Source organism: Poeciliopsis prolifica, unplaced genomic scaffold (genome assembly GCF_027474105.1).
Source record: "Poeciliopsis prolifica strain line A6 unplaced genomic scaffold, Auburn_PproV2 SCAFFOLD136, whole genome shotgun sequence".
NCBI lineage: Eukaryota > Metazoa > Chordata > Actinopteri > Cyprinodontiformes > Poeciliidae > Poeciliopsis > Poeciliopsis prolifica.
This window is the reverse complement of record NW_026562511.1, coordinates 136,322-150,000: the sequence shown is the minus strand read 5'-3', so window position 1 is coordinate 150,000 and position 13,679 is coordinate 136,322. Positions and strand designations below refer to the sequence as shown.

Sequence of the window (13,679 nt, the reverse complement as noted above, 5' to 3'; positions counted from 1 at the left end):
CTTTAAACTGGTTCTGTTGACTCCTGCAGGTTCAACATGTTTTTCTCCAAATGATCAGAAATCTGATTCAGAGACAAAACCTGTAAGGTTTTGTCTCAGGGTTCGAGTTAGGGTTACATTTAGGGTCAGGGTTACATTTAGGGTCAGGGTTACATTTAGGGTCAGGGTTACATTTAGGGTCAGGGTTACATTTAGGGTCGGGTTAGCAGAGGCCTGAGGATGAAACCAGCTGATTTGGGTTTTCCAAGGAGTTTTTGATGAAGAGCAGAAATCCTTCCTCAGTCGTTTTGTTTTGTTTCCAGCTCAGATTTTTCTGGTTCCTGAATCTGTTCAGAACTAGCGACACGGTTCCTGTCCCGGTTCTTGACCCGGTTCCTGACCCGGTTCTTGACCCAGTTCCTGTCCCGTTTCCTGGCTCAGTTCCTGTCCCGGTTCCTGACCCGGTTCCTGTCCCGGTTCCTGGCCTGCAGCTGGTTTCTGCTGCAGGTTTTCCAGGTCAGGATCTTGGAGTTTTTCCTTTTTGCTTCATCCAACAGAAACAAGTCGAGACTTGAAGCAGCAGAAGAAGAAACCAGGATCAGAGCGACGTGTTGCTGCAGCAGCTGCTGCAGCTGCAGCAGCTGCTGCAGTTTGCTGTTTCCTTCAGTCCTTCATGTTTTTGTCTCCAAATGTTTCATTCACTGACTGACGGCCGTTTAATGATTTTAAAATATAAACTTTCTACAGAATAAAATCACAAAGTTTATTGGGATGATTTTTAATCTGCTAAATAAAAATCGGTGGTGAAATAATTCAGGTCAACAAAATCTTAGATCTGGGATCAGAAACTGGAAAACCTGAGAATGTAAAATCTTTGACCGGCTTCATCACTGTGAGGAGAAACGATATGAAATCATTCTAACATTCCCACCGTGGGACAGACGGCTTGTTGAAGAAGCTTCTCCATTCTGACTCTGTCAACTAAATTGAGCCCATTTTGGTCGACATATTAAAACTTTATCAGATGTTGCATACAGAGCTGAGGCTGGACCCACTTTGTCTTCTGCTTTCTCAGTTTAATAAATGTCAGCAACAATAGATCCATATGTCATAGATCTATGATAGATTTATCTCTCTTTGCTGATATTTTCCATATTTTCTTCTCTCATCATATTTTGTGTCTCTTTGTTCCTCCTCTTCTTCTTCGTTGGTATGCAGCCTGATGCCTAACACCCTAACCCTCGTCTCTCTGACCTTCTGCTGCGAGGATGAATACAGATCAGACAGCAGATCTTCACTGATGAACACATTAATCCTCCAGCAGAAACTCAATTATTTCATTTTGTCTGTTTGTTTTTGTTCTGATTGTCTGAAAAACATTTTTATTTTTTCTCATCGGAATCAGAGATGAATTATAATCTGAACCTGAAAATCATGAAAACTGGGGAAAAATCATCAGCATCCGTTCCAGGTTTTCTGGATCCTGTTCCAGTTTTTCCTGGTCTTGTTCCAGGTTTTCTGGATCCTGTTCCAGGTTTTCTGGGTGCTGTTCCAGGTTTTCTGGATCCTGTTCCAGTTTTTCCTGGTCTTGTTCCAGGTTTTCTGGATCCTGTTCCAGTTTTTCTGGATCCTGTACCAGTTTTTCTGGATCCTGTTCCAGTTTTTCTGGATCCTGTTCCAGTTTTTCCTGGTCTTGTTCCAGGTTTTCTGGATCCTGTTCCGGGTTTTCTGGGTTCTGTTCCAGGTTTTCTGGATCCTGTACCAGTTTTTGGATCCTGTCCCAGTTTTTCTGGATCCTGTTCCAGTTTTTCCTGGTCTTGTTCCAGGTTTTCTGGATCCTGTTCCGGGTTTTCTGGGTTCTGTTCCAGTTTTTCTGGATCCTGTACCAGTTTTTTCTGGATCCTGTTCCAGTTTTTCTGGATCCTGTTCCAGTTTTTCCTGGTCTTGTTCCAGGTTTTCTGGATCCTGTTCCGGGTTTTCTGGTTCTGTTCCAGGTTTTCTGGATCCTGTACCAGTTTTTCTGGATCCTGTTCCAGTTTTTCTGGATCCTGTTTCCAGTTTTTCCTGGTCTTGTTCCAGGTTTTCTGGATCCTGTTCCAGGTTTTCTGGGTTCTGTGTCAAAGTGTCTGTGAACAGAATCATTTTTGTTCTGATCAGATTCTGGTTCCTGAATCGTTTGGCTGAAGGAGTCGTTCTCTCTGCCAACTCGTTTCTCCTCTAATGAATTCAATTTCTCTCTCTTGTCTTTTTATCTGCGGATCGATTCTGGTTCTGTCCTGTTTGGCTCCGGTCCGGTTCTGGACACTTTGTCCAAATCGGCTCGTTGGGTTTGATTCGTCCCGCCTTCGGTTCGCTGACAGACGGACGGACAGATGGATGTTTATGCAGATCATCATCATCATCATCATCATCATTACCAGCTGTAGAAGGTATAGTTCTAGTTGAGCCCTCAGAGGTTCTGTGGGTCGGCCCGGTTTCTCTGCTTGGTTCCGGTTCTGATAACGAAGCAGCAGAAACATCCGGGTCCAGATTTCCTCTCAGCTGGTTGCTTGGAAACGAGTCATCAGATAAAACCGTTTCCTGATGAAAATCAGGAAATCATTTAGAAAACGGCTTCAAAACAAATATGGAAAAAACAATAATTATATGGATGTTTCTGTTGATTCCAGATCAAAACAGATAAAATGTTCAGAATGAACTTAATGGAAACATTTGATCATTTCCACCAGGATGAGATTCATCCAACATGGAGAAACACAGGAAACAGATTCACAGAGAAATGATTCATATTCATGACATGATGATGATGATGATGATGATGATAGACTTAGACTTCCTTTATTGTCATTGTACAAAAAAACACAAGGAGAATCTTGACAACGAAATGTTGTTACTTGGCTACCAGAGTAGCAGAGCTAAAACCTTAAACTACACAATAAATAAATAAATACAATAAATAAAATACAATACAATACAATACAATATAATACAGGTTCAGTGTTGTGAAAAAACTAAACTAAAGTGCATGTATTGACCATGTCCATGGGGGGTCATTTGGTTTGTGAGTGTGTGTGTGTGTGTGTGTGTGTGTGTGTGTGTGTGTGTGTTAGTGTGTTGTGTGTGTGTGTGTGTGTGTGTGTGTGTGAGTGTGTGTGTGTGTTATGTGTGTGTGTGTGTGTGTGTGTGTGTGTGTGTGTGTGTGTGTGTGTGTGTGTGTGTGTGTGTGTGTGTGTGTGTGTGAGTGTGTGGTGGGGTGTTATGTGGCGTTAAGCAGTCTGATGGCCCGGGGGAAGAAACTGTTCAGTAGTCTGGTTGTTCTGCACAAGATGCTGCGGAACCTTCTTCCAGACGCCAGGGGGGAAACAGTCCATGGTTAGGGTGGGTGGGTCAGAGAGGATCTGGTGAGCGCGGGATAGGCAGCGCCTCTCTGCGATGTCCTTGATGCAGGGGAGCAGAGCCCCCGTCTTCTCCCCTGTCCTCACCACCCTCTGTAGAGACTTCCAGTCAGAGGCCCTGCAGCTCCCAGACCAGATGGAGATGTAGCTGGTCAGTTGGCTCTCGATGGTCCCTCTGTAGAAGGTCTGAAGGATGGGGGGCGGGAGGGATGCTCTCTTCATCCCACGCAGGAAGTGCATGCGCTGCTGGCCCTTCTTCACCAGTGAGGAGATGTGGGGAGACCAGCTGAGGTTGTCGTTGATGTGCACCCCCAGGAACTTGGTGCTGCTGACGACCTCCACAGCTGAGTCGTTGATGAGGAGTGGTCTGTGGGTGGGTCTGGATTTCCTGAAGTCTATGATGATCTCCTTGGTCTTGTTGACATTCAGGATCAGGTTGTTTCCTCTGCACCAGTCCACCAGATGCCGCACCTCCTCCCTATAGGCCGTCTCGTTGTTGTCCCGGATGAGGCCCACCACTGTGGTGTCGTCCGCGTACTTCAGGATGTGGTTGGATATGAAGTGTGGACGGCAGTCGTGGGTCATCAGGGTGAACAGCAGGGGACTCAGGACACAGCCCTGAGGGGTGCCGGTGTTCAGGGTGATGACATCGGAGGTGTTGTTCTCCATTCTGACAGCCTGGGTCTGTCAGTGAGGAAGTCCAGCAGCCAGTTGCAGAGGGGGGTGTTAATTCCTAAGGGGCCCAGTTTGCCCACCAGGTCTTGGGGGATGATGGTGTTGAACGCTGAGCTGAGGTCCAGGAACAGCATCCGCACGTGGGTGTTCTTCTCCTCCAGATGCTCCAGGCTCAGGTGGAGAGCAGTGGAGACTGCATCCTCAGCACTGCGCTTGGACTGGTATGCAAACTGGAAAGGGTCGTGTGATGGGGGGAGCGTGGAGATGATGTGGTCCTTAACAAGTCTTTCGAAGCACTTCATGATGGTGGATGTCAGTGCGACGGGGCGGAAGTCATTAAGGCATGTGATGATGTTGACTTCGGGACCGGAACGACAGTGGCAGACTTGAAGCACCGTGGGACGACAGCCTGGTCCAGGGACGTGTTGAAGATGTCCGTGAGCACGTGGGCCAGCTGGTCCGAGCATTCCTTGATTAGCAGACCTGGAATGTTGTCCGGACCTGCAGCTTTCCGCGCGTTGACCTTCCTCAGAACCTTCCGCACTGCTGATGTTTCTAGTCTGAGCGCCTGTTCATCGAGGAGTGGCGTCGCTTTCCTCGCAGGGTTGTTGTTCAGCTCCTCAAATCTTCCGAAGAAGTTGTTGAGCTCGTTGAGGAAGCCAGTGTCGGTCTGGCAGGATGGAGGTGTGGGTTTGTAGTCTGTGATAGACTGGATGCCCTGCCACAGTTTCCTGGTGTTGTTGGAGTCCTGGAAGAGACCCTGGATTTTCCGGCTGTGGGCTCGCTTAGCGTCTCTGATGGCCCGGTTCAGGTTGACCCTCGCAGACCTGAGAGCCGCAGCATCACCAGATCTGAAAGCAGCATTGCGTTCTCTCAGCTTCGTTCCCACCTCCTTGGTCATCCAAGGTTTCTTGTTTGCCTGAGTGACTATTGTTTTTGTTGCTGTCTCTTTGCACCAACTGATATAGTCGGATACAGATGCAGCGTACTCCTCCACGTTGGTGCGCTGGTTGTCTGTTGCTGCTTCCTTGAAGATGCCCCATTCAGTGCACTCAAAACAGTCGTGCAGTGCAGACATGGCGCCCTCAGGCCATACTCTCACCTTCTTCACTGCAGGTCTCTCTCTGATGGTATGCAGGAATTAGCATGACAGAGAGATGGTCTGAGGAGCCCAGGTGGGGGGGGGTGCTGCTCTGTAGGCCTTCTTTATGTTGGTGTAGACAAGGTCCAGAGTCTCCCCTCTAGTAGCAAAGTCCACATTGGTGAAAGTTTGGAAGCACGGTCTTCATGTTGGCCTGGTTGAAGTCGCCAGCAACAATAAAAACACCTTCCGGTTGTGTGGCTTGCATGTCCGTGATGTTGTTGTAGAGAACACTGAGGCTTGCTTCGTGTTGGCGCTGGGTGGGATGTAAACAGCAACAATGGTGACGCTGGTGAATTCACGTGGCAGATAAAAGGGTCGACATCTCACAGTCAGGAGTTCAATGTCTATAGAGCAGTGACTGGAGACCCTGGAAGCGTTGTTACACCAGCTGTTCTTCGTGTAGATGCAAACGCCACCCCCTCGGGTTTTACCTGTGAGAGCACCGCTTCTGTCGGCTCTGAATGTTGTTAGCCGTCCAGGCAACTGCGCTATCTGGGACCGATGCACTGAGCCATGTTTCAGTGAGGACAATGGCACAGCAGTTTCTTGTTTCCAGCTTTGAGTGTAGCTCCAGCTTGAGATAGTCCATCTTATTTTCCAGGGAGCGTACGTTGGCGAGCAGCAGTGAAGGAAGCGGCAATCTGTACGGGTTAGCTTTTAGCTTAGCTGTTAGTCCTCCGCGACAGCCACGCTTCTGCTTCCTATCGCGCCTCTACGACGTTTCCATGGGCGTCCTGTGGTTGTTGGAGGGACCCCTGTTTCACTAGCCGCTCGGAGAAGCAGTCCGAGGCTAACGAGTACGGTTCGCGTTTCCGTGCAGATGGAGTCTAGAAGCCCTGATTTCCTGAGTCTAACGATATTGTTACGAGTGTCAATGTTCGTACACTACGACGCTGCGTTGTTGGTACGGGAAACTCTGTTTTAGCTGCCGAATGTGGCATAAGGTTTACAATGATGATGATGATGATGATGATGAAGGTGATGATGATGGTGAAGGTGATGATGATGGTGATGATGATGATAATGATGATGGTGATGATGATGATGATGGTGATGATGATGATGGTGATGATGATGATGGTGGTGATGATGATGATGATGGTGATGATGATGATGATGATGACGACCAGGGGTCTTCCAGCCTCAGAGGGAGTTATTGATTTCAGAGTTATTGATTTCAGAGTTATTGATTTCAGAGTTATTGATCTCAGAGTTATTGATCACAAAGTTATTGATCCCAACTATCTGAAATGTTTCCTTCCTCTGATCTCAGATTCTGTTTTCTTTGATGTGAACCAGAACCAGAACCAGAACGACTCGGTCCGGTTCCACATGAACCCTCAGCTGCTCCCAACTGGATCCGACCCAGAAACCAGCGGGAGGTAAACTCCTTCCTGTTAACGGTCCTGCAATGCATTGTGGGAAACAGTCTAGAAACCAACAAACTGTTTCATGAACTTAAAGCAACTTTCAAATTTTCTGAGATTCATTTAAACCAATAAAAGCCAGAAACAAACCAGTTATTAGATTTTCATATCAGGAAGTAAAAATCTACTTTCTGTATCTGATTTTTACTTCCTGGTTCATTTTTACTGGCATTCAGACAGAAACTCATAACCACTAAGTTATTAATATTAATCTGGTTGGCAGTCAGTTTCTATTTGTCTAATTAATTAAACCACAAATTAAATTCACAAGTTTTAGGAAATTAATCACAAATCTTAAAACATCCAGAAATCAAATGATTTATTTTAAATAATCAATTTAAAATTATTTTATTAGAAGATTTACAAACTAACTTATGAAATCATTTCAATAAATCAGAAATGAACTCCAGTTTGAACCGAACAGATTAACCTGCAGACGTTTCTGTTTGGTTTCTCACAAGTTCTGGTCCAGTCTGACAGAACCAGAACCACAGACCCACAAAGGAACGGATCAGACCGGATCTCCTGATCCTGATCCGGTTTGGTTCTGATCCGGTTCGGTTCTGATCCGGTTCTTTCTGATCTGGTTTGGTTCTGATCCGGTTTGGTTCTGATCCGGTTCTTTCTGATCTGGTTTGGTTCTGATCCGGTTTGGTTCTGATCCGGTTCGGTTCTGATCCGGTTCGGTTCTGATCCGGTTTGGTTCTGATCCGATTTGGTTCTGATCCGGTTGTCAGTCGTTTCGTCTCGATGTTCTTCTTCGTTTCCATGGAATCTGCAGTTTTACCTTTTCAGGTTTTTCTTTCTGAACAAAAAACAGAACCTGAGGTTTTCCTTCCAGCCAACTTTCCTCTGATCAGTTTCTGTGTTAATCTACAGACTGCAGAGATTAAATCATAAACAGCTGCAGCTTCATGAACCTCAGATTCTGGTTCTGATCCTGAAGTTCCTCCAGGAGGTTCTGGTTCTGACCCGTTTCTCTCAGCTTTCTGCCTGAAGCTTTTCTCCAGACTAACTTGTTACTTTTATGCAAAATGAAACTTTCCAGACATCCGTCAGTCGACCCGTTAATCTGCGGCTGACAGAACCGGGACAAGAAGAGACGATTCTTCAGGTCTGAACAGAACCAGCCGCCCAGACAAGCCAGAACCGATCCGGTTCCTGAGCCGGCAGAACTCTGAGTCACTGAGGCAACATGAGGCCCGAAGGCAACCAGAACCACTGCTGATCCGGACCAGAACCACTGCTGAACCGGACCAGAACCGCTGCTGATCCAGACCAGAACCACTGCTGATCGGATCAGAACCAGATCAGAACCACTGCTGATCCGGACCAGAACCGGATCAGAACCGCTGCTGATCGGATCAGAACCGCTGCTGAACCAGACCAGAACCACTGCTGATCGGATCAGAACCAGATCAGAACCGATAATGACCCAGATCAGAACCGGATTACAGCTGGATCAGAACTGGACCAGAGCCGAGCATGATGGGAAGTTTTGTGGCTTCATGATGAATCATGGATCCAGCAGGATGTGAACTGATTCCAAACTGTTTGAACATTTTGATTTTTCTGTTTTTTTTCTGCCACTTTAAGAATCTGAGAGAAATTAAAGGAAAAACCAACGAGATGAAAATCCAGGAACAAATCAGGATAAAACCAGCAGAACCAGGAAAATCGACCCAAAAACGACGAGGAACAGAAAACACATCATGTGTTCACCATCAGAGGGACGGGAGCGACCTGGTTCTGACCCGAACACACTCAGCACAACAGGAAATATTTAATTCATAACCAGCAGAAACAGACAGAAAAATGAATCTGGACAGAAAACATCAAACCTGAATAATCCTCCAATCAAATTCTCCTGAAGAAATGAAAGAAGTTCAGGACTCAAAGGTTCTTCACTCACCAGACGCTGCAGGATCCTCCTGCTCTTGTCGTCGCTGCAGAAGTCGGACAGGATGGTCCGGTGGACCAGAACCAGGCCGTTGAGGAAGAGCCAGGATCCGAACCAGAGCAGAGCGAAGAGCAGCGTTCCCCGACGGGACCAGAACCGCAGAGCCAGCCAGCGCAGCAGGCAGCGTCCGCCGCCTGAACCGCCGCCTGAACCGCCGCCGCCTGAACCACCCGGCGCTCCAGGAACCATGGCAACCACAGGAAACAAACCAAACACTCGTCCGACTTCAGAGGAAATTCTGATCCCTTATTGAACCAGATGAGCTCAGATTAATAAACTCAGATTAAGTTTTCTGAGCTTTGATATTAACAACGTTGTCATCTGCATATCGTCAGATTTAATTCTCCATTTTTCATCTCCAGATGATTTTCATCATGAAAATCCTCCATATCCAGGATTTCCTGTTTGTCTTTCTTAACTTCTGTTGTTAATTTCAATCAAATATTTCAGGTTTATTTTAAAATTTGCTTTGAAACCCAAGAAAACAAAGTTCAGCCTGTTTGGTAGAAACTGTCCATCGTCCGGCTGGAAGCTGAACTTTTTCCTGAATCCGTTTCATTTCCAGATTTTCCTGGTTTGGATCAGGAAGTTGTTTCCTGAAACCTGCAGCTCTCCAACATGATCCTGATCCGTCGGTTTCCTGGATCCTCAGTTTGGCTTCGTTACAGTAGAAAAAGCAAAACGACACTGAAGACAAAAAGTTTTCCTGGTGGAAGGAAATCCTGGATCTTCACTTCCTGGAGACGATCTGAAGGACAGAAAGAGAGACGAGTCGTTTCCCTCTGAATGAACCAAACAGCAACAAGTTCATTTCTGACACTTTTATTCTTCTGGATTATTTTTCAGTTTAAAATGAACCTTTAAAGTTTGCAGCAGGTTTAGGACATGAAAATGTTTTCAGTCAATTTTTTCCCTCCGGTTCATAATTTTCTCCAAAGTGAATAAAATTCCTGATGTTGCTGCAAAATCCAAACCTTAAATGGATCAGAACCAACAGGAACCAGTAGGAACCAGCAGAAATCAGTAGGAACCAGCAGGAACCAACAAAAGCCAATAGGAGCCAGCAGGAACCAGTAGGAGCCAGTAGGAACCAGCAAGAACCAGCAGGAACCAGCAGGAACCAGTAGGAGCCAGTAGGAATCAGGAACCAGTAGGAACCAGTAGGAACCAGCAGGAACCAGCAGGAACCAGTAGGAGCCAGTAGGAACCAGCAGGAATCAGGAACCAGTAGGAATCAGTAGGAACCAGCAGGAATCAGGAACCAGTAGGAACCAGCAGGACCAGTAGGAGCCAGTAGGAACCAACAAAAGCCAATAGGAGCCAGCAGGAACTAGTAGGAACCAGTAGGAACCAGCAAGAACCAGCAGGAACCAGCAGGAACCAGTAGGAACCAGTAGGAACCAGCAGGAATCAGGAACCAGTAGGAACCAGTAGGAACCAGCAGGAACCAGTAGGAGCCAGTAGGAACCAACAAAAGCCAATAGGAGCCAGCAGGAACCGGTAGGAGCCAGTAGGAACCAGCAAGAACCAGCAGGAACCAGTAGGAATCAGTAGGAACCAGCAGGAATCAGGAACCAGCAGGAGCCAGTAGGAATCAGCAGGAACCAGTACGAATCAGTAGGAACCAGCAGGAATCAGTAGGAACCAGCAGGAGCCAGTAGGAATCAGTAGGAACCAGCAGGAACCAGTAGGAACCAGCAGGAACCAGTAGGAATCTGGAACCAGCAGGAACCAGTAGGAATCTGGAACCAGCAGGAACCAGTAGGAACCAGCAGGAACCAGTAGGAACCAGCAGGAACCAGTAGGAATCTGGAACCAGCAGGAACCAGTAGGAACCAGCAGGAACCAGTAGGAATCTGGAACCAGCAGGAACCAGTAGGAACCAGCAGGAACCAGTAGGAACCAGCAGGAACCAGTAGGAATGTGGAACCAGCAGGAACCAGCAGGAACCAGCAGGAACCAGCAGGAACCAGCAGGAACCAGTAGGAACCAGCAGGAACCAGCAGGAACCAGTAGGAACCAGTAGGAACCAGTAGGAACCAGCAGGAACCAGTAGGAATCTGGAACCAGCAGGAACCAGTAGGAATCTGGAACCAGCAGGAACCAGTAGGAACCAGCAGGAACCAGTAGGAACCAGCAGGAACCAGTAGGAATCTGGAACCAGCAGGAACCAGTAGGAACCAGCAGGAACCAGTAGGAACCAGCAGGAACCAGTAGGAACCAGCAGGAACCAGTAGGAATGTGGAACCAGCAGGAACCAGCAGGAACCAGTAAGAACCAGCAGGAACCAGCAGGAACCAGTAGGAACCAGCAGGAACCAGCAGGAACCAGTAGGAACCAGCAGGAACCAGTAGGAACCAGTAGGAATCTGGAGCCAGTAGGAATCAGTAGGAATCTGGAGCCAGTAGGAATCAGTAGGAACCAGCAGGAACCAGTAGGAATCTGGAACCAGCAGGAACCAGCAGGAACCAGCAGGAACCAGCAGGAACCAGTAGGAACCTCCAGTTTCCTTCCAGACGATCCGATTCGACTCCGGACAGGAAAATGAAACCAGCAGAACTTCGTCTGGATCCAAACTGGTTCTGTTGAGTCGGGATGGAAACCAGATAAAATAACCCAGAAATATTTTATTGTTTGCTTTTTATTTTTTTACATCAGTAATAAAATTATTTCTTTTCCTTCCAGTTTAATTTCTGAGAAACTTAGAAAAAGTTTTTACTTTAATTTTAAAATAAGTTTTTTTATTTGAAGATAAAAGATTCAAAGTTTTTATTATCATTGTCACCAGAACAACATTTAAAAAGTGACATCAGTTTAACAAACTATCACAATTTACACATAAATAACTAATAACTGATAATTAATAACTAATAATCATTATTCATGAAGGTTGATGGTTATTTTTTTATTGATGGTTATTTTTGTTATTTCTTGGTTGGATTCATTAAAACAAATTAATTTTAATAATTTCAGGGATAAAAAAACATTTTATGAATTTAATTATTGGATGGAAATGAAATATGAGAAACTTTTCACTAAATGAAAATATTAATATCCAGTTAATGAAGGAAATTAAAATCATATTATTGATATTAAAATAAAACCTGGATGTTTCTGTTCAGTTTGAATCTAAATTTATTTTTATGTTTTGATATTTAAATATATTTTTACTGATTGTCTGAATTTTTCAGACATTAATATTTTAAATTTATGCCGATTTTAATCTGAGAGCAGAAATAAATAATATAAAAACATTAAAGATGAATAAAAATGTTTAATTTAGTTTTTCTCTCTTTATATTTTATATTAATTATTATAAAAACTGATCAAAGTTGATCAGTGACGGAAAACATTGATTTATTTTATGACTTTATTTTGAAGTTGTTCTGATGGAAGGTTCTTCAGAACCGGTGCCGGTCCAGAAGAACCTTGTGATCCTTTTATTGTGAAGGGTCATAAAACCTGAACGTTTTAATCTCTAATCCAGCAGCTGCTCACCTTCAGAACCGGGCCGGTCCAGTTCCCAGGAGCCTCAGCAGAACTTTTCCTTGTTGCTCCTCAGTGATCCAATCAGGAACCAGAACTTTTCTGTTGGATCCAGAAGGAAAATCCAGAATAAAATCTGAAATAATCTCGTTCCTCAGAGAAGATCCGGATCCGGGATCACGAAGAAAGTCCGGGATTCGCTGACAGCATCCCGGAGGTTCGGTTCGGTTCGGTTCGTCTCTGCGGACGGAATCAGGATTTACGAACCAAACTTCCTTCCTGAACGATTCCTCTCAGACCCAGAGGAACCCGACCCGGCTGTCCGAACCGCCGGACAGACTGAGATGGACCCGACAGAACCGGATCAGAACCAGCAGGACGGACCGAAGAGAAATAAACCCAGAATGTGGACTGGCAGGCGGAACCAGCAGCTGCTGATCCTCCTCCTGTGACGCTGTGTGTGTGTGTGTGTGTGTGTGTGTGTGTGTGTGTGTGTGTGTGTGTGTGGTGTGTGTGTGTGTGTGTGTGTGTGTGTGTGTGTGTGTGTGTGTGTCTCGGGGTGTGTGTGTGTGTGTCTGTGTCTGTGTGTGTGTGTGTGAAGGTGTGTGTGTGTGTGTGTGTGAAGGTGTGTGTGGTGTGTGAAGGTGTGTGTGTGTGTGTGTGTGTGAAGGTGTGTGTGTGTGTGTGTGTGAAGTTGTGTGTGTGTGTGTGTGAAGGTGTGTGTGTGTGTGTGTGTGTGTGTGTGTGTGAAGGTGTGTGTGTGTGTGTGTGTGTGAAGGTGTGTGTGTGTGTGTGTGTGTGTGTGTGTGTGAAGGTGTGTGTGTGTGTGTGTCTGGGGGTGTGTGTGTGAAGGTGTGTGTGTGTGTGTGAAGGTGTGTGTGTGTGTGTGTGAAGTTGTGTGTGTGTGTGTGTGAAGGTGTGTGTGTGTGTGTGTGTGTGTGTGTGTGTGAAGGTGTGTGTGTGTGTGTGTGTGAAGGTGTGTGTGTGTGTGTGTGTGTGTGTGTGTGAAGGTGTGTGTGTGTGTGTGTGTGTGTGTGTCTGTGTGTGTGTGTGTCTGTGTGTGTGTGTGTGTGTGTGTGTGTGTGTGAAGGTGTGTGTGTGTGTGTGTGTGAAGGTGTGTGTGTGTGTGGTCTCGGGTGTGTGTGTCTGTGTGTGTGTGTGTGTGTGTGTCTGTGTGTGTGTGTGTGTGTGAAGGTGTGTGTGTGTGTGTCTGAGTGTGTGTGTGTGTGTGTGTCTGTGTGTGTGTGTGTGTGTGTCTGTGTGTCTGTGTGTGTGTGTGTGTGTGTGTCTGTGTGTGTCTGTGTGAAGGTGTGTGTGTGTGTGTGTCTGTGTGTGTGTGTCTGTGTCTGTGTGTGTGTGTGTGTGTGTGTGTGTGTGTGTGTGTGTGTGTGTGTGTGTGAAGGTGTGTGTGTGTGTGTGTGTGTGTGTGTGTGTGTGTGTGTGTGTGGTGTGTGTGTGTGTGTTTTCTTCCATGAAAATGCAAACCAGAGAAGTAGATCCAGTGATAGGAGTGACGGTGCAGTGGAGTCTACACCCAGCTGTTCCAGTTTAACAGGTGAATTATCTCAGGGAAAGATGCTTTAGCCCACAATGTTTTTCCACCTTTAAGTTGT

The 13,679-nt window shown here is 46.1% G+C and overlaps 1 protein-coding gene across 1 annotated transcript in view; it reads right to left on the bottom strand.

The window, feature by feature from the left end:
• dipk1c (divergent protein kinase domain 1C) overlaps positions 1-12,559 on the bottom strand; it is a 21,891-nt gene extending 9,332 nt beyond the window's left edge. The window contains 2 exon segments of the mRNA XM_055025082.1: positions 8,533-9,328; positions 12,079-12,559. Of these exon segments, the coding sequence (XP_054881057.1) occupies positions 8,533-8,769 (237 nt within the window). The 5' untranslated portion in view covers positions 8,770-9,328; positions 12,079-12,559.
• Positions 12,560-13,679: the final 1,120 nt, after the last annotated feature.